The sequence below is a fragment of the Acytostelium subglobosum genome (genome assembly GCF_000787575.1).
Source record: "Acytostelium subglobosum LB1 DNA, scaffold: scaffold8, whole genome shotgun sequence".
NCBI classification, from domain to species: Eukaryota; Evosea; class Eumycetozoa; order Acytosteliales; family Acytosteliaceae; genus Acytostelium; species Acytostelium subglobosum.
The window spans coordinates 667,369-689,949 of record NW_012236525.1 but is presented as its reverse complement, the minus strand read 5'-3'; the positions used below and the strand labels follow the sequence as shown (position 1 = coordinate 689,949).

At 46.4% G+C, this 22,581-nt stretch overlaps 9 protein-coding genes across 9 annotated transcripts; 7 read left to right on the top strand and 2 right to left on the bottom strand.

The window, feature by feature from the left end:
- Nucleotides 1-36: 36 nt before the first annotated feature.
- SAMD00019534_046700 (hypothetical protein) lies at nt 37-2,808 on the bottom strand (the record flags this gene model as incomplete). The annotated part of the gene is made up of 3 exons (XM_012900160.1): nt 37-783; nt 865-974; nt 1,050-2,808. Coding segments are annotated over 3 exons (2,616 nt in total), but the record flags the coding sequence as incomplete, so codon positions are not given.
- A 1,181-nt stretch (nt 2,809-3,989) lies between these two features.
- SAMD00019534_046690 (hypothetical protein) lies at nt 3,990-5,147 on the top strand (the record flags this gene model as incomplete). Its single annotated transcript, XM_012900159.1, has 1 exon — nt 3,990-5,147. The coding sequence occupies one exon, from the start codon at nt 3,990-3,992 to the stop codon at nt 5,145-5,147; it is 1,158 nt and encodes a 385-aa protein (XP_012755613.1).
- Nucleotides 5,148-6,097: 950 nt separating this feature from the next.
- On the top strand, nt 6,098-6,325 carry SAMD00019534_046680 (hypothetical protein; the record flags this gene model as incomplete). Its single annotated transcript, XM_012900158.1, has 1 exon — nt 6,098-6,325. A coding segment is annotated over one exon (228 nt), but the record flags the coding sequence as incomplete, so codon positions are not given.
- A 1,133-nt stretch (nt 6,326-7,458) lies between these two features.
- SAMD00019534_046670 (hypothetical protein) lies at nt 7,459-7,916 on the top strand (the record flags this gene model as incomplete). Its single annotated transcript, XM_012900157.1, has 2 exons — nt 7,459-7,640; nt 7,712-7,916. The coding sequence occupies 2 exons, from the start codon at nt 7,459-7,461 to the stop codon at nt 7,914-7,916; spliced, it is 387 nt and encodes a 128-aa protein (XP_012755611.1).
- Nucleotides 7,917-8,763: 847 nt separating this feature from the next.
- SAMD00019534_046660 (hypothetical protein) lies at nt 8,764-10,482 on the top strand (the record flags this gene model as incomplete). Its single annotated transcript, XM_012900156.1, has 1 exon — nt 8,764-10,482. One exon carries the CDS (start codon nt 8,764-8,766, stop codon nt 10,480-10,482), a length of 1,719 nt encoding a protein of 572 aa, XP_012755610.1.
- A 1,150-nt stretch (nt 10,483-11,632) lies between these two features.
- SAMD00019534_046650 (hypothetical protein) lies at nt 11,633-14,618 on the top strand (the record flags this gene model as incomplete). The annotated part of the gene is made up of 2 exons (XM_012900155.1): nt 11,633-12,982; nt 13,044-14,618. 2 exons carry the CDS (start codon nt 11,633-11,635, stop codon nt 14,616-14,618), a joined length of 2,925 nt encoding a protein of 974 aa, XP_012755609.1.
- Nucleotides 14,619-14,888: 270 nt separating this feature from the next.
- Nucleotides 14,889-16,058, top strand: SAMD00019534_046640 (hypothetical protein; the record flags this gene model as incomplete). The annotated part of the gene is made up of 3 exons (XM_012900154.1): nt 14,889-15,320; nt 15,400-15,597; nt 15,663-16,058. The coding sequence occupies 3 exons, from the start codon at nt 14,889-14,891 to the stop codon at nt 16,056-16,058; spliced, it is 1,026 nt and encodes a 341-aa protein (XP_012755608.1).
- A 262-nt stretch (nt 16,059-16,320) lies between these two features.
- On the top strand, nt 16,321-17,597 carry SAMD00019534_046630 (hypothetical protein; the record flags this gene model as incomplete). The annotated part of the gene is made up of 3 exons (XM_012900153.1): nt 16,321-16,806; nt 16,869-17,207; nt 17,277-17,597. The coding sequence occupies 3 exons, from the start codon at nt 16,321-16,323 to the stop codon at nt 17,595-17,597; spliced, it is 1,146 nt and encodes a 381-aa protein (XP_012755607.1).
- A 134-nt stretch (nt 17,598-17,731) lies between these two features.
- Nucleotides 17,732-21,620, bottom strand: SAMD00019534_046620 (hypothetical protein; the record flags this gene model as incomplete). The annotated part of the gene is made up of 2 exons (XM_012900152.1): nt 17,732-20,608; nt 20,685-21,620. 2 exons carry the CDS (start codon nt 21,618-21,620, stop codon nt 17,732-17,734), a joined length of 3,813 nt encoding a protein of 1,270 aa, XP_012755606.1.
- Nucleotides 21,621-22,581: the final 961 nt, after the last annotated feature.

Genomic DNA, 22,581 nt, shown 5'->3' with positions numbered 1-22,581 from the left:
ACTTTATTACTCACTCTCTCGATCGATCACTTACTCAAAGCCAACCTCAACTTGCTCATCCTCGTTAGGGTCCACTTTGAGCTTGGATAGTGCTTGGGGTAGTGATTGGAGGTTGGCGAGGTTGACGGTCATGAAGTCAAAGGAGAGGACGACACGCTGATGATCAAATGTGTTGCCAACTGGATCGATCTTTGGATAACGTTGACTAAAGTGTGTGAGTATGGTCATGTAAGCATGATTGAGTTTGGCAGTGCGGATCGCGTCGGAGAATGTGGAATGACTCTTCTTCTTGGCCAGCTCGTGTTGGTGATCTTGGAACGTGGCCTCGTGTATGAGCACGGTGAGCTCCTGGCACAGAGGGTGCGTTGCCAGCTGCTCGCAAAAGGTTGTGTCACCAGAGTAGCCGACCGACCAGCCCAGCTCACTTCGCAGCACGATGCCCGTGGCGGCAAAGTTGTGTACCACGGGTATCGTTTGGACGACGGCCAGACGGAGCTCTCGTCGCAAGAACTCGAGCATGGGCTGATTGTGGACGTTGTCGTGATCGTTCGAGTCGTAGAACTCGAGGTAGCTCCATATGTCTTTGCCCAGCGTTAGAGTGGACTCGATGTCACGCATGTAGAACTGACCATTTGGCGGAGTGAGTATACACAGTCGCCACTCACTCTTTGGCACGTCCAACTCCACAAGAGCGCGATGACGCATCTCCACCACCTTGAACAATCCCTGATGATGATCCGTATGCAAATGAGACAGGTATATAAACTTCAATTTAGCCAGTTTCTAAATATGGTTGGAATGATTCCGGGTCATGTGGTGTTAGTCAATCATTCAGTGCATATATCTTGATCATATATGACATACCTTCTTTGTCACCTCTGCTCCATACTTCCTGAACAACTGGGAGTAGCTTCCTCCACCACAGTCCATCATTAGTCCACCTTTATCAAACAGATCCAAGTATATACATGACTCTGTATGATGAATGAATGTTAGTCAATGTGTTCCAGACTCACTCGCTCACTCAAAGACACTAAGTCATGACATACCATCGCGATACTCTGATGCCTGTGAGCATCCAGTGCCAAGGAATACTATCTCCAACTCCTCGTTTGTTACCTCTTGTACCATTCGCTCGACCCTTTTCTCGGCATCGGTCTTCTCCTCCTCGACGACTACAACACCATCGTTGTTATCTCGAGGTGATTGAGTCTCGAATTGGAATGATAGATCAGTGTCCTCTGTGCATGATGTGTTGTCCAGCTCAGGCAACTTGGACTTGTGCAATGGATTCAGCACCACCTTTTGCTGGTAGCGTCCGCGCTGACAGTGTGATAGCTCCTGTGGAAGTGGTTGTGGACCGTGTGCTGATGCCAGCGTGGGGAAGAAGTCTGGCGACAGCTGACTCAGCCCATTGAATAGCTGACCAGACTTAATGGTGAGCTCGTGGTAGGCACACGACTCGTTGAGTATCAGATGCTGCCACTGCTTGGGATTGAATGAGTTGATGAGGCCAATGTATTCGGGTGTGTTTACAATGGACTCGGGCACCATGTGTGCGATGCAGCCACTCCTCTCGCCCTGTCCGTAGGCGAGCAGCTTGGCATTGCTCACCAGAGCCTTGAGATACTTGATATCGGGACACGCCAGCACAATGAACACTGGACCGATGGTGCTGGGCGACAGGACGTCCTCGGGACGCACGGTCGATCCGTCGGCAATCACAACCGACTCACCCTTGCACAGTTTGCTGCGTAGCGGACCGTTGGGCACGCCAAGCTTGTCGGCCATCTTGCTGTCGAACTTGCCAATGATGTCGGGCATTTGACAGATGTAGCAGACCACGTCGCCCATGCCAGTCTGCTCGTCGTGCTTGACGTCAAAGAATGTCTTGGACTGACTCTTGATGGGGCCGTAGTGCTTGTGTGACGTGAACAACTGTCCACGCTCCTTGACTATCCTCTTCTTAATGTCGTCTGTCATCGCAGGCAGGTTGGTCAGTCGCGTGACCACCCTGAAGTGTCGTGACTCGAGCGACCAGAACTCGTCGCGTTGCTGGGTGGTCGCGCCGTCGTGGGGGAAGTTGAATGGGTCCATGATGTACTCCTTGATTCGCTTGGAGTTGGCTGGACGATACGACTTGATGTCCACCTCATCCAGATCGTCAGAGATCTTCATCATCCTGTAGATCATGTATTGCTCCAAGTCGTCAGTGGTGAAGTCTGGATGTCCAGTGCCAATGTCCAGCATGCCTCCACGCAGCACAGTCCACTCATAGAACGATGACAGTGCCATTGACTTTGCCGCCTTGTAAGTCGAGTTGGCCGTCAAGCCCCTCTTGTAAGGGTGTATGAGTGGGCATGTTTGTGATTGTTGTGATCCAATGTCCTTGTTGTCAACAATGATGTCACCATTGGGATGAAGTACCAATGGATAGACTGTGAGGTAACCATCGGTGAGGACGATGTTGTCGTCGGCACACTCGGTCACGTGGATGGTCTTGTTGCGACGACCAATGTAGTAACGATGTGACAGCACGGCCATGGTGGAGTTGACTGGTCCGACCAATGAGAAGTCGTCAGTGTTACGTAGCAGGTAGTTTGGGTAGTCGGCCATCGTTGAAGGGTCGATATGTGTGAGGAACAGGTGATTGGCATTATAAGCATGATCCTTTGCCGTCAAATTCTGACGATGTGTTCCATTTCCAACGTTGAACAAATACTTGTGATCCTGATGTGCTGACCATAACATAACCGATGGATTTGTATATCCACCACCTGTTGATAATACTTTAACTCCTACTTTCATATTCATTTTCTTCTTCTTATTCTCTCTTTGTTTGATTATTTGTCTCTTGTTTGTCTGTCTGTTTGTTGTTAACTATGTATATGTAACATTACTGGTATACTATGATGTATATATTTATGTTTATCTATATCTATATCTATATATTTATATGTATTAATCATTATCTGTCAGACACTTTGATTCAGTTTCTGTTTCCATCTTCCAAACTTCCAACTCTATAAAAAGATTCGTTTCGACTTGAACACATGTGCACTCAAAGGTGAGATTGTTTTGGGAATGGGTGTCAGAAGACGCAATCTCTTTCACCTCTAGCACTCTTCTCGCCACAACCATATCATAGTGAATGAATTGAGTTGGTTTGTTTAAACATAGTGATATGCGAATATTCAAAGATGTATAATACATCAACATTAACATTTTATGTATGTTGTTGACACGTCATTACGTGAAGTATCCCAAGTCAAAGTAGGGGATTGTGGACTTGCTGTGTAGTGACTTAATCCATCGCTCAATCAATCAATCATTGTAGTTCTTGATCTTGGCCAAGATTCGCCAGATGTACAATAACAATGATCAAACTACCAATCAGTTGATTGCTTAATCGATAAAAGGCGCCATATTAAAGTTAATCAGAGACCAACGTCCTTCTTCCGCATCTTCCCTCATCTTAACTGACATTTATTGGGTCAATCGCTCAATAATGACCAAGTGAGTGAATGAGCGGGTCAGTGCGGAATGGGTCTGACTCCATCCACAAAAGGTAACTTAGATTTAAAAGTGATGGTGCAAAGATTGTACGAGGTAGGTAACAATCATCTTGGATATCCACCGGCTAGATACTCCCCTTATGCCAGTGATGTTCAATGGCGTTTGATCATTCTATCTTTGTTCCACTAACCACTCTTTCATCATCAGGTTATAAATGAATTAGTGGTTTGGGTCCACTGGATATTTGTTCAAAAAGGGCGCGATCAAACATCAATGTTTGAAAAAAGGCGGGTCATTGAGGGAATAATATTAAGAAGTTTGAATGAGAGGAGGAGTGAGGTAGAGTGACCTTGATAAGTGTTAGACCTGATCACATCTGACCATTAATTATAACAAACAAACAATAAGTTATATAATATATATATACCAAACATACTAAATAGTATTAAATAATCCCAATAATAATAATAATAATGGAAATCGACGAATTAATTGAGAAGTTCTCCACTCAGACTCTGCACGCTCAGATCATTGATGATACCACTGATTCACATTACAAGCGTACTCCAGGTGTTCAGGCCGTTGACGTCGCCGCCTCCAAGAAGGAGAGAACCACCACTCTCAAGAACAAGTGCACCGAGTACGGAATCAAGGCCTTGCTGAGACTGTGCTCCCGTGATGAGCTGACCATTCTCTACGAGCCATACGAGGAGGAGGAGGCCCAGAGGACCAAGATGTTCCTCATCCGTCGTCTGAAAAGCAAGATCATGGACCTCGGCCTCGACAACTACTGCAAGAAGGCCAAGTCCGCCACCATCGACATCATCAACAAGTACGTCACCACCCCCAAGGAGAACTTTGGCACTGGCGTGCCCGACGAGCTGCGCAAGGCCGGCTTTGAGATGTTGCTCTGGGAGACCCCAGTCGCCACCCTCCAGAAGATGTGCGTCGAGTCTAAGATCAAGGTCGAGAGCCAGGTCGCCTCCGTGCTCATCAAGGCCCTGTTGACCGGAAAGGTTCCAAAGGTCAAGCGCACCAAGGCTGCCGTCGTCGAGTACAGCGAGGAGAAGCTTCCACTGTCTGCCGAGCTCACCTTCCACGACATCTTCCAGCATTACAACCTCGATGAGCTCAGAGTGTTCTGCGCCAAGAAGAAGATCAAGGTCTCTGGCACCAAGCCCGAGGTAATCAAGCGTATCATGTCCTACTTTGACGGCACCTACGTTGCCCCACAGCCACGCGTTGCCAAGCCAAAGAAGCCAGACACTGCCGTCAAGAAGACCACCAAGACCACCAAGACCACCACCGCCGTCGCCCCAGTCGAGGAGGAGGAGGAAGATGAGGGAGAGGAGGAGGTCGACTCTGAGGATGAGGATGATGAGGAGGATGAGGTCCCACCCCCCACCCAGAAGGTCCAGAAGAAGGGCGTTGTTGCCCCAGTCGAGGAAGAGGAGGAGGATGATGAGGATGATGAGGATGATGAGGTCAACGTCCCAGTGAAGCCAGTCACCAGAGTCTCCACCGGCAAGGCCGCCGCCGCTGCTGCCAAGCCAATCGTCCCAGCTGAGAAGGCACCAGCCACCAAGACCACACCAAAGTCCACCAAGTCACCAATCGTCAGAAAGGCTTAAGTCGTCATGTTTGATCAACCAATCAATCACAACAACATTCACTCAATCAATCAAAGAAGAGGTAGTCAATCGAGCAGGTAAACCCGGTTCGACCCGCCTACCATTGATCCTTATAAGTGGATAGATGGATGGATTCATTCCATCGTCATCAACTTTGTAATAAATTTTTACTTTGTTGTTTAACTCAATCATTCTTCGATCAAGTTCAGTTACCAAAGTTTGAACCCTACCCTTACCCTCGCCCTCGCCCTCATCACCCTCGTTCATTCATTGATTCAATCACTTATTTGTTGCAGACTACATTAATGTGATAATATACAGATATGACAAGCAAGTTTATAACATATGCTCTGTTGCTACCGATACCCATCATGGTATCGGATCTATTCCTCTCAGTTCATTATGACAAAGATACAAAGGAGTTGCTCCTGATAAATAAGTTCAGCAAGGTCTACTTGCCCGGTGATCAAGTGACAATGATGTATGTTTGTTATCTTGTTATGTTTGATCCGCTACGCAATCAATCACTCACTCACTTACTCATCTCGTTCGCTCAATGAATGAACGAACTCCACAGTGATCCAAAGCATCCTTATAATACAATTGTACGCAATGTGGCTGTTAATGCAGAGATGTCAAGAATGTTGTCATTGCCATCAGTTGTACCTATGGGTCACTTCCTATGTAGTAAAATGAATCGTGACAATGCCACGAACAACAATGAACAAGGTAGTGGCGATAGAGGAGGTGTCACAGTCTCTGGTCCATTCCCAATTGGTTTCATCACTGGCAAGGTATTAGGAACACTGTGGCCTCTATGGTGAGGAGATAATGATGAATAATATTATTATCATCAATATCACATGTACCATTCACCAACATATATGGACACGTATCCTGATGATTCGTCGTCGCATCCAACACAAGAATAGTTGCACCAGTTGCCAAAGATGGATAGACTCTTGGGCATACATACCCCATCAAGCGATGGATTAATCAAACGATCAACCGAGCCCCACCACCAGGGTCGGTCCAAGACATCAAGAGCTCTCTCCATTGTGATTGAGTGGAGTGATCTTGCCAACACACTCACTCGCTCGCTGGCTCACTCACACACAACGAAGCGTCATCCAAGCCACCTCCAACAACAATACAACTTCGTAAGATCGTTTAAACACAACAGGATTGAGCGCAATAACGTGAGATTTAATGGATGGTATTCAATTGTATGTTCGTTGGAAGTTGTCGAGTAACATTCTGTTGTGGTTGATGTTACTTTAATGGAGTGAAGACTGGTCACTGGTCTCCGCCCCAATAACCCAACCCAACCATCATTCGATAGAAAGTTACTTAAGATGGAGCTGAAGTAGCCAGTGTCTCGTACCTCCATTGTTGAGCATGGTATGATTGTTCATTCATTCGCAGGTCATGTCGTTCACCGCTCACACACAACAACCACATCAATCAATCATAGATGTGTTGAGACCCAATAACTCGCCCATCGGACCTGCCCACCGACATTCGGAAGGTAGTATTGCCACGAATAATAGGAGGAATGTTCCAAAAGACACCAAACCCAATGGGTGAATTGGCCCAATCACCTACAAACATCACACAACACATACAGAAACACACATGTTCGCCAAGCCACACTTTCACCCATCCGGCTCATCTTGTGTAGGTGTGATGATGGTGATGGGCGAGAAATTGGAATTCTCCAAGACTGATTCTCGTCAAAACACAGTTTTCGCACACATTTTGATGCAAAACGATCATTTTTGTGCCCATTTCGGGTCATCTATGTTACAATCAACTACCCAGCCTGACGTGAGGTCGTGTGTTTGGTGCCCAGTCATGGATTGTTCGTCGCAAATTGCTGATCAGCATTTTCCTTTGCTTTGTTTTATGCACACACGTTCGCATCCTAGCTTTGAAAGGGTGTGGGCTTGAGCTCGCTCTCTCATTGATTCTCAGCCTTTCAAAAACGCATTTAAGGAGGTCCATGGACATACATTCTCGACACCATTTGCATTACTATCATCTTTAAAGATACACACACACATTTACACATACACACAAGAAATAAGATACTTCGTGTTGTTTGATCATAATAATAATCAGTTCTCGCCGATACCCCCACACCCCACACACACTAATTCGCTCGGCCAATCACTGCTCTACCATACCATCATCTAATCTCTTATCATCGTCGTTTGCATTTACAATTACATTGCAATCAATCAACATTCACAACATATAATTCTAAACAAATAATTTATTTAACAAATAATAATAATAATAATATTAAAGAATGAAGCTTAACATCTCTCTTGCATCTCTTTTGAAATACTTGTTGTTGCTGCCCATCCCCATTGGCATCTATATTATCAAGCAATTGCCTCTGTCCCTTCACCTCGACCGTGACAAGAATGACCTGCTCCTCATCAAGAACAACCTCGATGACATCAAGACCGGAGACAAAGTTACCTTAGTGTATGTTTCACTCAATCAATCAAACGATCACAACAAACAAATATACTAACATTCAAACAAATATATTATAGTAACCCAAGAAGACCATCTGAGATCATTGTAAGAACTATTGTGGCCACTGATGATGATACCAACTCTTTTGTGTACCCTACTACTCCAGTTCAGACATCGCCAGACTTGAAGTCCTCGTCCATCACTTGCTCTTCAAGTCCATTCCCAAGAACATTGATCAAGGGAAAGGTCATTGCCTCGCTCTACTGCCTCGGCCCATTGTAAATACTCAACATCATGTCAATCAATCAATCATAACCTTTATAATGTTGCTGCCTTTGGCAGCGACAACAAAGGCGATCGAGATTGACTTGACCTGACTTGAGATGAGCAATAGGGCATCGACGCATCACCGAGCGCACGACGACGTACGGTCGGCGACAGTACCATCATCACAACCAATCAGGACAAGCCAAGCCAATCTACAATCATCGCCAAGTACACCCTGTGTCCAGTAGACCTCTACTGGTCTTTTTTCCAACCTTACCAACCTACCATATCACCAACATGAGCCCTCGACATCAGCATTCCGATCGCAAGTTGCAGCGCAATACAATGCCATGCAATTGCGTCAATGACCAAGCCCATGTACTCAATCCCAACAACCATCGTAAATAAAAGAGCAAAGGTGACGCCGAATCACCTTGCTCTGTTCGAACCAAGGGCTCACCATCGCAATGGCTGAGCCCTTGATAACCTAAAACACAATCACTTGACTCTTGATGACTGATCTGATGAGCACTTTGTTAGTGAGCGACCAGCGCATATTAACTAAATGCCGAAGATGGGTTCTGTTTGAGTGGTGGAAGGTCTCCACACGAAGCCTCAAGCCCACCCCAACTTTGCCGAAAGTAGGCCCCGCTGGTCCTCACCACGAACGTGATATTTTTACCAAAATGGGTTGCAGTCAACGAGTTTCGGCTCGCACTACTGCCAAGTTCACAGCCAAGTCGGATAATAATAAAGGAGTTGAATTGAAGTAGAATGACCATAGACACACACAGATAGATATTATTTCAATAACAACATCAACAAACAGTTATACTTACTTCAAGCTAAGTCATCTGATTCAATGAAGTTTCTGTCTTCTCTCTTTAAAAAAAAGGTCGATGTAGCAGGCGACCCAAACAAAGCAACTTCCAACAGATCAACTCAATCATTGTCACCAACTTCCACAACATCCACATCTACATCCACTACTACAACTACCACAACATCATCGGAAGACACCAAAGCCAATCTTCAAACTTCACTTCCAGCGCCAACACACACAAAGAAGTCAAAGCGACGCAGTGGTTCTCCGACACGTGGCGGCGACAAACATAGTAAAGGCGATAAGGATAAGGAGAAGGACAAGGAAGCTGGAGATCAATCGATAATATGTCTACATGACTTGAGTGGATTGGTGCCATCCGATCGCCGATGGGTCGAGCATGCCGGCATCAATGAACAGATGATACATGACAACTTTGCATTGTTTCTCAATGTAGTCAACTTCCTCCGAAAGGATACACATTACAAGTTTGTCGATCCCACGCCTTCTGATCAATCTCCAATAATAATGGGCGCCAACAAGAGTGCAGATGTACTGCCATCACTTGTCATAACTACCTGCTCGCCAATGCCTGCAGAGAAGGAGAGCTCACCCGAGCCCGAGGCAAGCCCGCCACCCTCACCACGTGGCTCAGCCACCAGCGACGATACATCAAGCTCGAACGCATCGTCCAATCCGACGACACCAGCAGGAACATCATCATCGCGAGGACGCTCGTCTGGCCCAGGCTTTGTGGGCGTCGAGAAAAAGAAATACTTGGACTCGGACAGGATATTCATCGCACCTGGCAAGCACTGTAAGTTCCCCGAGGAGCTTGGACTGGCGATCGAGAAGCTGCTCAACAACATCAACGCCAAGGACTTGTACAAGAACATCGACTTTGAAGCCAAGGGCGGCTTTGGCATGGTCTACGCCGGCCGCCTCAAGAACGGCACGCATAATGGTGGCGATCGCCAGATGGTAGCGCTCAAGAAGATGGAGCATCGCACGGCCAAGCAGCGACGCATGAACCTCAACGAGATTGGCTTCATGAAGTTCTGCCAGCATCCCAACATCACGACATTCCTGTGCGCGCACCAACGCGACGACGACCTGTGGATGGTGATGGAGTACTTGGAAGGCGGCACCCTACGCGAGGCCATCAACAACTTTGTCTTTGGCGAGACCAAGATCGCACACATAGCCAAGTACATCCTTCGCGCACTACACTATCTTCACTCGAATGGCATTTGCCACCGCGACCTCAAGAGCGCCAACGTAATGATCAGTCTGTTTGGCGACATCAAGATCATCGACCTGGGCCTGGCCATTGACTTTGGTGGCATGGGCGGCGAGGACGAGACGCACGATCGACACATGTGTGGCTCTCCCTTCTGGATGCCGCCCGAGCAGATCCAGGGCAAGCCGCACACATTCTCGCTGGACATCTGGAGCTTTGGCGTGTGTCTCATGGAGATGATGCGCATCAATGCCTTCTTCCAGGGCTCGCGACTCAAGGCCATGTTTGGCGTGGCCGTGCACGGCATCCACATCAATCGTGCCGACAATCCAGATTGGTCCGACACGCTCTACGACTTTCTCGAGTCGTGTCTCCAGTTCGAACCCACGAAGCGACCCACTGCTCAACAACTTCTCGAACATCCCTTCATCTCAAAGGCATGCACATCCCGTGAGTTTTGCGAGATGGTCCCGGCGATCTTCATGTCCAACAATCTCTCGCGTCAAGGACTACTCTAAACTAAATCTTTCGAATCATATTACCCAAAGAAGACGACGACGGCTACGAACAACTATTGATGTGTTTGTTCGAAACGAATGATTAGATTAATTAATTGATTGATTGAAATCGCAATGTGTTCAAGATTGCAAACAATCAACAACTGACCCTTGGTTTGGTTGTTGGTTGGCTGGTTGGTCTTGTGTATCACCGTCAGTGGCATGCACACATGGATGTTGTGTGTCGCGTCTTCTGTCTCCATCTTGCAAGGCAGGGCCCTAGTGTGCCACGCTTTGTCAGTCAAAGTCGAGTGTGGACATGTCATCCTGGGAATGAGATTCGATGTGTGTCACCACTCAATCTCACAAACTACCTCACTCTCACTCAACAAAACTCAACACAACTCATTTTTATCAATTTTATGTTGTGAGAACAACGTGTTTGTGTTGTGTTAGGTTGGTTTTGTTTTGTAGTTGTTGTGGTTATGAGTGTGTGAATGAATGACATAGATAGTGAGTGAGAAAGAAAGCTTGCTGGGTTATTCGAGGACAGACGCTCACACACTTTTAAACCACACTCACTCACCAACTCACTCTTATTCTCACTCTCTCCCTCACTTCCTCCTCACTCACTCACTCTCAATTACTCACTCTAACTAACTAACTACTACCCTCTACACATATTCATACATATATTTCACTCTTTTCTTCTATCTATCTTTATTTATCTTTCACTTATCTCTCTTGTTTTATTATTACTAGTTAGTATTATTTAATTTTAAATTTACATAAATTTATTATTAATTAATATATAGAACAAACAAAGACAACAAATACAAGGCACAGACAGAGAGGATTCAAAGCACACAAGGTATGAAGAAAAGGACAGCAGGATAATATACATTAGCAATGAGAAAGACGAACTCATGACGAATTCATGATACTGATACATTTATACAATTACTTTGTGTCTGACACAAAGGCTTCGAACATCCATCTAGAGTCTAGACTTTAAATATTATTTAAACAAACAAACAACCAATCAAACAAACACTTGTATATAGGGTTGTAAATACAACCCAAACAACAAAACAATATTAGCAGGCCAGTAGCATTGGACGAAGCGACTTTATACATAGATACAAACATACATACATAGCCAACAAAAATAATGTTGGAAAATACATCAAGAATTAAGTTGGAGTCGCCAATATCTCCACCATTGTCACCTTCACCATGCTTCCTGTTGGGATCGCCAGCTCCACCCTTTGCACCAACAATCCCAACACCACCCGCACTCTACCTATCGTCGCCAATCTACGGCTGTCCTCCATCGGCACTACATAGTGTTGTGAACGGACATACTTTAATTGGTGGCAATGGCATGAGCGGAAGCAGCAGCAGCAACAGCAGCGGCAGCAACAATAGCAGTAACAGCGGCACACCAACAGAGTCGCGCGTTAACAACATAACAAACGGATCTTCATCGTTCTCGTTGAACATGTCGTCGTCATCGATCCCAATGCAATCACAGGTGCAGCAGACCCAGGAGATCCCCTTGCAAATCCTTGTCACACCAATTGCCCTCAACAGTTCACTTTCCTCAGTTCCACTTCCATCCAATGATAACAACAATAATAATAGCGATAATAATAACAACAACAACAACATCAACAATGACAACAACAACAACAACAGCAACATTGATAATAATAATAGTTCAACATCCACTCCACTTCAACCAAATAGTGATGACGACATGGTTGATGGTGATTCAGACTGCTGCAGCAGCTCCAGCAGCAGCAATGTTACGTCACCTCAACTTGTCCTTCCCAACGATACCAACAACACCAACACTGACAACATGATCATCAATAATAATAATAGCAACAACAACAATAATAATAAGGATAATGATACAACAACATCAACTTTGTTGACAACATCGACAACGACAACATCGACCGCAACCTCAATGGACACAACACCGATAAGCACACCTCCAACCACTCTAAAGGTCAACAGACCACACAACAACAATAATAAGACCACCAAGTCAATCAAGCGAACGTACGACGAGGCCGACCTTGACCAATCGTTTGAGAACATGCGCCGCCGACAGCGCCTGCAGCACGCGCAGTACAGTCTTCCCAACCAGATGCTGCAGCGCGAGCTATCGCACGCCCGCCCAGGCACCACCTCGCTGCAGACGAGGAAGCTGTACATGAACGTCGTGCCCGACAAGACCGTGTACAATGTCGAAACACCTATCTGTACCATCAAGAAGTTCACCAGCGACGGCGAGAAGCTGCTCTGCTTCTCCAAGGACCTCAAGGAGATCCAGCTCTATCGCTTCCTTGGTTCCACACCCTCTTATCCCAAGTCTGCTACCAGCCAACAAAAGCAAGACATCGACAAGAACTTCAAGTCCTACTTCAAGCAGATCTACTCCAGTGTCATTCCACCCTTCAACGAGTTCCTCTGTCGCGACTTCTCCCTAACTACCACATGTGGAAAATATGTAAGTAACTTGTAGCATAGTTTGTTTGGGCTGACGGTACTAACATCAAACCAATCAATAGTTCATATTGGCATCATGTGGACAATCGACAGAGTCAAACAATAACTTGAATGAGAGCACAAATATTCGTCAACCAGAGGCGCACTCGATTCATTTGCCCAACCCAGACGACATTTCATTCTACCTGGTGAGGATCCAGGACGGCGTGGTCTGCGACAAACGCACCTTTAAGAAGGACGTCATACACCTGGCGCATCACTCTGGCGTCTACCTCTACCAGGACTTCTTCATTGTGCTCAGTCTGCAGTACCAGACCATCCACATGTTCCACATCAAGGAGGCCAAGTTTGAGAACATCCGCTCAATTGGACCACATTGCAATGAAGACGACCAACTGGAAATCGACACACATCTTCAACGCGAGAAGTCCTTCCAACACATCCTTCAAGAGAAGCGGGAAAGAGCGGAACAGTTAGAGTCTGTTACCCCATTCCCTGCTAGACAACATTACGACAACCCAACGATAGTAACACCATCAAAGGCAACTTCATCATCTCCACAATCTTTATCATCTGGCGGCAACAACAACAATACTACTACTACAACAACTACCAACATTCCAAACACTACCACTACAACTACTACAACTACCACTACTACAACAACTGAAACAACTGCACCAACAACAACACTGCCAACGACAGGCATTCATGTACTACTATCATCTACACATCAAACATCGTCCACTGACAGTGCCGAGCAGGCGTCCTCGAACCACGCTCTGCCAAACGGCTCAGTCATGGGCATCAAACAGCGATTCATCAGCTATCTGTTCAAGAAGGCTCTGACGGCCGAGCAGCCGCAGCGCGCACTCAGTCTTTACTACTCGCTGTTCCCGCAGTACAGCAGTCTGGTGATGTGGAAGATGCAGTCTCTGGACGCGTCGCATCTGCTCATCAAGTACGGCCCCATCGACGGCCTGCTTGGTCGCATCGCCGACTACTGCAACCAGATCAGCTACTTTGTCATCTACAACATCCACACGACCGAGGTGGTGGGTGTCTACGAGAACAGCAGCAAGGAGTTTGCCAAGACGTTCGAGCAGTACTGCGAGTACTTTAGAGCGTGCAGCAGCCCATCCGGCCTCATCAAGTTCCGCAGCACATGTTCAAACAACATCTTTGTCCGCGAACACTTGATGAAGCAGAAGCTGGCGGTTGTCAACGCTCGCTACGGTGGCGAGACGCAGGCCGTCAAGCGCATTCTTTCGGCGCTGCCCTTCTCGCCACAGTCGTGGAACGAGTCGCCCTACTTTGACAAGTATCTCTTTAGCTACGACGAGAAGATCATCTCGTCGACCGAGCGTCCAAAGCCCCTGGTGGAGTACCCGATCAAGTTCTACTCGCGTCTCAGCGGCGACGTCAAGTTCAAGCTGAACACCAGCATGACGGACAAGAACGATCGCCAGTCCAAGAAGTACGCCACCTACATTTTCCATCCCTTCTGTCCCTTTATCATCTCTCTTCAACACAACACAGCCAACAACACAACGATCACCAACTTCCATCTCAAGTCTGACGACCTTGACGATGGACACAACTCTGTAGATGAACCAACCAAAGCTTGTATTGAATAAACCCTCCCTCCTTCCTTCCTACCTTTACATGGACTATCATTAGACTCGCGCGCGACAAGTAATTGGACAATGACGTGTTTCCACCACACACTTTGTTTGAAATTGAAGATAATTGATGATTATTTGTTTCAATCTCGCTCACTCATTCATTCATTCATTCAAACATACACATACACACATATAACAACGACAACAATGAACAACAACAATAATAACAATAATAATAGGATCACTAGAGGAACAGGGACTGGGACAGGGACTAATACATTAATGACACGATTACTGATCGTGTTGAACTTGTTCAGATCAAGAAATGCTAGAAGGAATACAGCTCTGTTGGCTCTGTTCTTGGTGTCATGCATGTGTGTCTGGTTGCGAAAGAGACGATGGTTCATATTCATACTGTCATTCATACTGCCTGAATCTCTGCTACAATACATCGACACTGAACACTTTATGTCTGGCCAGACGCCATCACCTTCATTGTCGTCCACGCCGTCAAAGGGCCGACTGTCACCGTCATTGTCTCCATCAAACGATCAACCAACATCAAGATACGAGCATCACTCATCAAAGCATGACCCGATCAGCAACAGCTATACAACGTCATCGTCAACGACCTTGATCACAAAGTACAAGCCACCTCCCAGAGTAGCACTCAACTCACTGCAGCGCAAGAGGGTCACGCTGTCAACTGTAGATGTATGTACTCCATGCCTCATTCATTCTTCATCATTCGACTGACCATCCTACCCTACGAGTTCAGACAATATTCAAAAAGACAGTATATTATGAACATATATCAGATAGAAAGGTGTCCAATTACAAGTTAATAGAGTCTGAGCGCGACACCTTGCTACGTCTGGCAGCTGCTGCCGATCTATATCTTATCACACAGGTCGATGAGGACAAAGAGGAGGAGCAAGTAGCAAGCCTACTAAAGTCCACTGGAGTGTTTGAAGCTGGTTTGAATCCACATGTATGTCTCCACCATCCACAATCAATCAATCAGAGTTGCCCAACTAACTTAAAAGACCATTGTAGAAACTGATATTCTGTTCGACAGCACAAGGCAGAGGACATATATCAAGACACCTGGAAGCATATCTACACATTGATGATGATAAGACTGTTTTGTCATCTTTGAAACCTTATGTACAACATCTACTACATGTGTTTGATATCAATGCCGATACATCGACGACGACCACTACAACCACAACGACTACAACCTTGTCCTCATCTACAATACTATCTACAACAACTACATCAAACATCAATGGCAGCAGCAATGGTAGCAACATAAATGGAAGCACCATTAATGGTAATAGCAATGGCAATGTCAATGGCAACAGCAATGGGAACAATAATGTCAATGGCAAGGATTCGGACAATCAAAGGATATACACATGTCCATCAATGCATGAATACTTCAAATAATAATAATATTAACTTGATTGACCGATCAATCATCATGACGAATATTCGACATAACTTGAAATCTTAGATTAAACGTCTGAAAAAGGAAAGACTCGTCGCCAAAGGGAACTCCCAACCGTTTTGGGCTTGAGTGTGGTCCACAACGGAGTTTGATGCATATAAACCTTCCGATGTGTCTGATGACTCACTTTAGTGATAGTCCATCTCTTATCTTGTACAAATACATACATACATACCATCTATTTATCTTATCTATAACAACATGAAGTCACCAATCAACTTATACTTTAACTTGAGCAACTTGGAGAACTTAAAGGTCCTTCATCGTTGTCCATCACTGTTGCAAATTGCCAAGGAGCCAGAGGATCAATATTCTTTATCTCTACAGGCGCAGAACACCGACGTCGAGCAGACACCAACCATTCTGGACAATGCCGCTATCTACGAGACCTCCTTCTTGTTGACATTCTCACATGTGCATACCTACTGCGCCACTTACAAGCGCCACGATCCCAAGTTGCCCACGAGGAGGGAGACTCTGATTATGGAGGATGGTGGAACGGTCTCTTTGGATTGGTTCGAGCTTGGAGACTTTAAGCCCGACACTCCAACCATTGTCATGCTACATGGTCTCACTGGAGGATCACACGAGCTCTATGTTCAACACTGTGCCCATCATGCCTATCGAAAGAAGGGATTCAGATCTGTTGTCTTCAACTACAGAGGATGCGCTGACAATGAGGTCACTGTATGTATTGGGAAGAGCGAACTGAAGGTTGTACAGACACTAATACTAACTCACTTGAACAGGCCGACAAGACCTACAGCGCAGCCTACACATGTGACCTAAAGTTGGTCATCAAGCATATCCAGCAAGCATTGCCAGAGGCCAAGTTGTTTGCAATTGGCTTCAGTTTGGGCTCGTGCATTCTTGTCAAGTACCTCAGCCAGGTTGGCGAGAACTCACCATTCATTGCACATTGCAGCGTATCGAACCCTATGGACATGCGCAAGTCATCTGTCAATCTTAGTTCCAATTTCATCAATCACAAGTTCTACAACCAACTACTGGCCAACAACCTAAAGGGCCTGTTCACCAAGTGGGGCAACAGGTTGGAGCAGTACTGTAGCAGAGCAGAGGTTGAAAAGGTATGTTCGATTGATTGGAACCAATCATAGTGAGAATGACTGACTGACTGACACTGTTTACCTTACCAGGCCGTTACCATCAAAGATATTGATGATCTGGTCACAAAAAGGGTGTTTGGATACCCAACAGTTGATGACTACTACATCGATGGCAGTAGTTGCAATCATATCGAGGCCATCAAGAGGCCAATACTATTCATCAGTTCAACGGACGATCCCATTTCACCAGTGTGTGGACTACCCTTCAAGAAGATTAAGGAGAATCCTCATACCATTCTGGCCACCACAAAGTATGGTGGACATCTTGGCTTCCTCCACAACATGTCCTTGAAGGATAGTTCATGGATGGATCAAGCAGTACTCGAGTACTTCACTGCCTACTTAAATTGAATTGCATGTAATAGACAGTGTAATAATATAAATGTATGACCTGGAAACATAATGATTATTTGTTTGGAATAGAGTTTATTGATCTTTCTACGGGAAAGACATATGTGTAGAGAGGGGCATGGAGGGATGTCCAACTAGAACTTTAGATTCGCTGACACGTCCAAGTCCATTCTGAAAGCAACGTGCTTCCTAAGTTCGTTGTAGGCAAAGAGGAGGAAGATCATTGGCAATGGGAAAGCCCAGTAGATTCCACTGACAGCCTTGGATTGGATGATGCCTGGCACAAATGGTGCGTAGATGATGAAACAAAGGATTCCAGCCTCGATGATCAGACCACCGTTGACGTACATGTTGCTCATACCATGTCTCCAGATGGGCATTACACGTGTCTTGTTTGTGATGAGGTTGAAGAACTGGCACATGACGAGCGTCATGAAGTAGGCGGTCTGGGCCTCTTTCAGGGCCTCCATTTGATAAGAACAACTGTGACCAAAGAGTGTCTTGCAGACCAATTCATCATCAGAGAAATGGTTGGTAGCGGAGCCGATCAAACTGTAGGGTGGGAAGCCGTACGAGTTGAGCACCAGGAAGAAGTTCATCAAACAGGCGATGGCTTCGATTGGGCCAGCCTGCAGATATGAGTAGGAGAGGAGGTTTTTGGTCACCAGATGGTCCACACCAAGGACACGTGGCTTACGGGTCATAATGTCACTCTCTCCCTTTTCGTAGGCGAGGGAAATGGCTGGGGCCAGCTCGGTACCAAGATCGATACACAGAACCAGGAAGGATGTGAGCGCCAGAGGGATACCGAGAACAAGGTAGAGGACGAATGGAGCAACCTCTGGGAAGGCGTGAGTCAGTGTGTAGGCGATGGATTTCTTGAGGTTATCAAAGATGATTCTTCCCTCCTCGACACCGGCAACGATACTGGCAAAGTTGTCGTCCAGAAGGATAATATCGGCGGTCTCCTTGGCAACGTCACTACCTACGATACCCATGGCCACACCAATGTCGGCCTTCTTGAGAGCGGGTGAATCGTTGACACCGTCACCAGTGACGGCCACTACCTCCTTGCGCTTCTGAGCCTGCTCGACGATCTGTGACTTTTGTTGTGGCGATGTACGGGCAAACACGATCTCGCTCTTGGACAACACGCGGTCCCAGTCGGCGTCGGTAAGCTCTCTGATTTGGTTGCCGTGCAACACGACCGACTTGACCTCAGAGTCGTCGACCTCGGACAGTGGTATGCACTTGGCAGCGGCAATGTCTTCGGCGGTGGGGGTTGAGATGATGCCCACCTTCTTGGCGATGGCCTTGGCAGTGATTGGATGATCTCCAGTGACCATGATAACCTTGATACCGGCGGTCTTGCACTGGTGCACGGCGTGTGGCACATTCTCACGGGGTGGATCGAGCAGTGAGCAAAGTCCAACAAATGTCAGCTGACTGATTGGGAAGTTGAGTGTCTGTGCGTCGTAGAGGTTGTCGTGCATTGGTCCATAGATACTCTCGTCGAGCACGATCTGAGCAAAGCCGAGACAACGCTCGCCCATGCTGCCTAGGTCCTCGTAGGCGCGCTGGAAGTCCTCGCTGATCTTCTCGGTGATGGGAACGTCCTTGCCACCCATCATGATCTTTGTGCACTTGGAAAAGATGATCTCGGGTGCTCCCTTCATCATCAGCACACGTGTGGATGTGTCGTTGGGGTCGGAGCTGCGACGATGAATAGACAGCTGCCACTTGTTGGTCGAGTTGAATGGGATCTCAAAGATCTTGGGGTTGTTGGCACGTGTGACTTCAATGTTCTCCATCTTGTGCACGAGACGCACGATGGCCGACTCGGAGGCGTCTCCAAGGATCAGACGCTGGTCGATTGGCTTCTCCATGTTGCCCTCGGCACCCTTGTCAAAGTCAGCTCTGTTGCAGCAGGCTCCAATTCGCAAAAGAGTCTCACAGGTCGCGTCCTTTTCGTTAAACATGGCTCTGCCGACGGTCATGCCGTCGTTGATGGCCTTGACGATGGCGTTGTCGTACCACATGTGGCTGACAGTCATACGGTTCTGAGTGAGAGTGCCGGTCTTGTCCGAGGCAATCAGGGTGATAGATCCGAGAGTCTCAATTGACTCGAGCTTCTTGGCGTAGACGTTACGACGGCTGAGACGACGGGCAGTCACAGTGAGACAGGCGGTAATGGTCGATGGCAGACCCTCGGGCACGTTTGCGACAATCAGGCCGAGCACATTGATGAGGTTGGGGATGGCTGGGATTCCAACGATGAAACCAACAATCAGGAAGATGACACCCATTGAAATTCCGAGGCCAGAGATGAAGCGGACGAAACGCTTGGTCTCCTTCTGCAGGGTGGTCTCAGTTTGGACGGTGTTGGAGGCGAGATCGGCAATCTTGCCAATGAGTGTGTTGGCACCAGTGCGGATGACAACGCCACGAGCGGATCCATCCATCACCAGAGTTCCATAGAACGCCAGGTTGTGTGTCTCGAGCGGGTTCTCGTCGGTACAGGTCACAGTGCAAGACTGTGGCTCGCTCTCACCAGTGAGTGATGAGTTGTCCACCTTCATTCCATTGCAGGTGATCACACGGATGTCGGCGGGGATCTTGTCTCCAGCCGCCACGACGACAATGTCTCCAATGACGACGGTCTCGACGGGGATCTTGGTCTCCACGCCCTCACGCACCACACGGCACGCCTGGGGCAACAGGTTCTTGAAAGAGTTCATAATGTTGCTGCTCTGCCACTCTTGGGCAAACGTGAGCAGTGAGGTGAAGATGACGATGGCCCAGAGCACACAGCCGAGGTAGAGATTGATCTTCTGTTTGGTGTCCAGGGCATAGGCGATGAAACAAAGTACTCCAGCCGATTCCAGCAGGATCATAAAGAAGTTGGTGAAGCAGAGCAACAGCTTCAAGTACCATGGACTCTCCTTGGGTGGTTTCAGAACGTTCCTTCCATACTTCTCCAACAATACCTTTGCAGATTCATTTGATATACCCTAAAATATAAAATGATCATACATGTTAGTCATGTTCATGCGCCAGTCAATCAATCCTATCGCCAAACAAACATACCTGACTCTGTTGTGGATCTTGGACATTGATGTGAGTGTGATACTTGTCCATGATTTGCTCAAAGGTGAGCTCATGCTCGCTGACATCGTACTCGGAGGCCTTTTGCTTGGCCTTGGTCTTGTCCTTTGCGCTGAGTCCATGTGTCTCGGGCTGAACGCCACCCTGGGGCGATGCTGGGGTTGGGGTGATGATGGCAGCGGCTGCCACTGGTGTGGGTTTGATCTCGGACGCGCCAGTGGAGTGGTCGTCGTGCTGCTTGAGTGGCTCGAACGAGGGGATGGCCATACGGGCGTCGGGATGCGCGCCTTTGGGCATCTGGGTGGGCATGGTGATGGCGTTCATGGCCTTGAGAGGGATCTCGAGGAACTCGCCACGCTGCACGGTGGTGGTGGAGGAGAGACCGCCACTGCCTGCGCCCTGTGTCAGCTGAATCTTCTTTTCGAGCTGATGCTTGATCTCGTGGTAGTACTGCGGGATCTCCTTTGACGTGTTGAACATGTCGATCGACAACTTTGGATAGGCGCCATGACGGGCGTCCCTCTGGTCGAAAGCCTGGAATGTCTGAGCGCTGTGTGCTGCCGTGCTAGGCAGTGCCTTTTCCAATGTATCCATTGACAATCTCTTTTGTTTCTTTTCATTATTGTCAATAACATCCATTTGTATTCCATTTGATTCATTGTTATTGTTGTTGTTGTTATTGTTATTGTTATTGTCATTGTTGTTATTGTTGTCTATGTCGATCTCAATGAGTTCGTCTTTGTGAATGATACCCTCCTTCTCATTGTGGGGTGGTTGATCACTACCGCCGCTACCGCCACCGACGCCAACATTGTCATTGTGGCTGTTGCTGCTGCTTGTACTGCTGCGGTTGCTACTGCTACTGGTCTTTTCGTTTCCGTCAGACTCTGATGATGTCTTGTCATTTGACTCCACCATTATGTTGTTGTTGTTATTGTTGTTGTGATGATGTTATACAACCTTCTGTTCTTATATCTATATTTTGATCAGATGATATTTAAAGTATTATAATATATATATAAAGACAAGTAATTGTTAGCTAACAATATATGTTGTTGTTATTGATGATGTTATAATTAAAGTACTATTCAAGTATAATTGATGTGTTATCACCATTATAATATATACATATAATATTATATGTATATAAAAGATGTATTTGAGTATGATAGTTATAAATAAACACACAACAAGAGGGAGAAGGACATAAGTAAGGTAAGAGGAAGAGAGAGAGTGAACGAGAGTTGGACGAATGGATGTGCAGACTGGTGTCTTCACACACTGATGCTCGTGTGCATCGAAAGTTGACTTGTTACCCCCAAGTTAGTGAGAGTGGAGTGTGTTAAAGAGCAAACGGAAGTGTGAAAAACGATCGTTGGGGCTCTGTGCACCAATGTGCTTAGGATGGGTATTACACATTCAGATCTGAATGTTTGGATGAATGAATGAAATGAATGATGAAATACAAAGAGATACCAGGCAAAGTCTGAAAGTCTGTCTGAATGACTGATCGTTGTTGTTGTCATTGTGCCACATCGTACACATTAATATTAATTTATATTTACCTTTGGTTTGAAGGATTATTACTTGAAGAAATTTGGATTATTGACCCTGGTATTAGATCTAATATAATAATTGTATTGTTTTGTTTGATTGATGTATATATTATTTGTTGTAATATTAGTAGTATAGATATATATTATTTCTTTGTTTGAAAAGTTAGAACTTATTAAGAGTCAAATGAAGATGTAGATATGGGTCTAGGTGTACTTGAGATTGAGGACCTTTCATTCATTCTAAAATGGTGGTGGCCTTTGGACTCAACAAATGTTATCACTGCCTCATTCTGTCTCTTTGCTTGGTCATTGTCGGGCCTTGG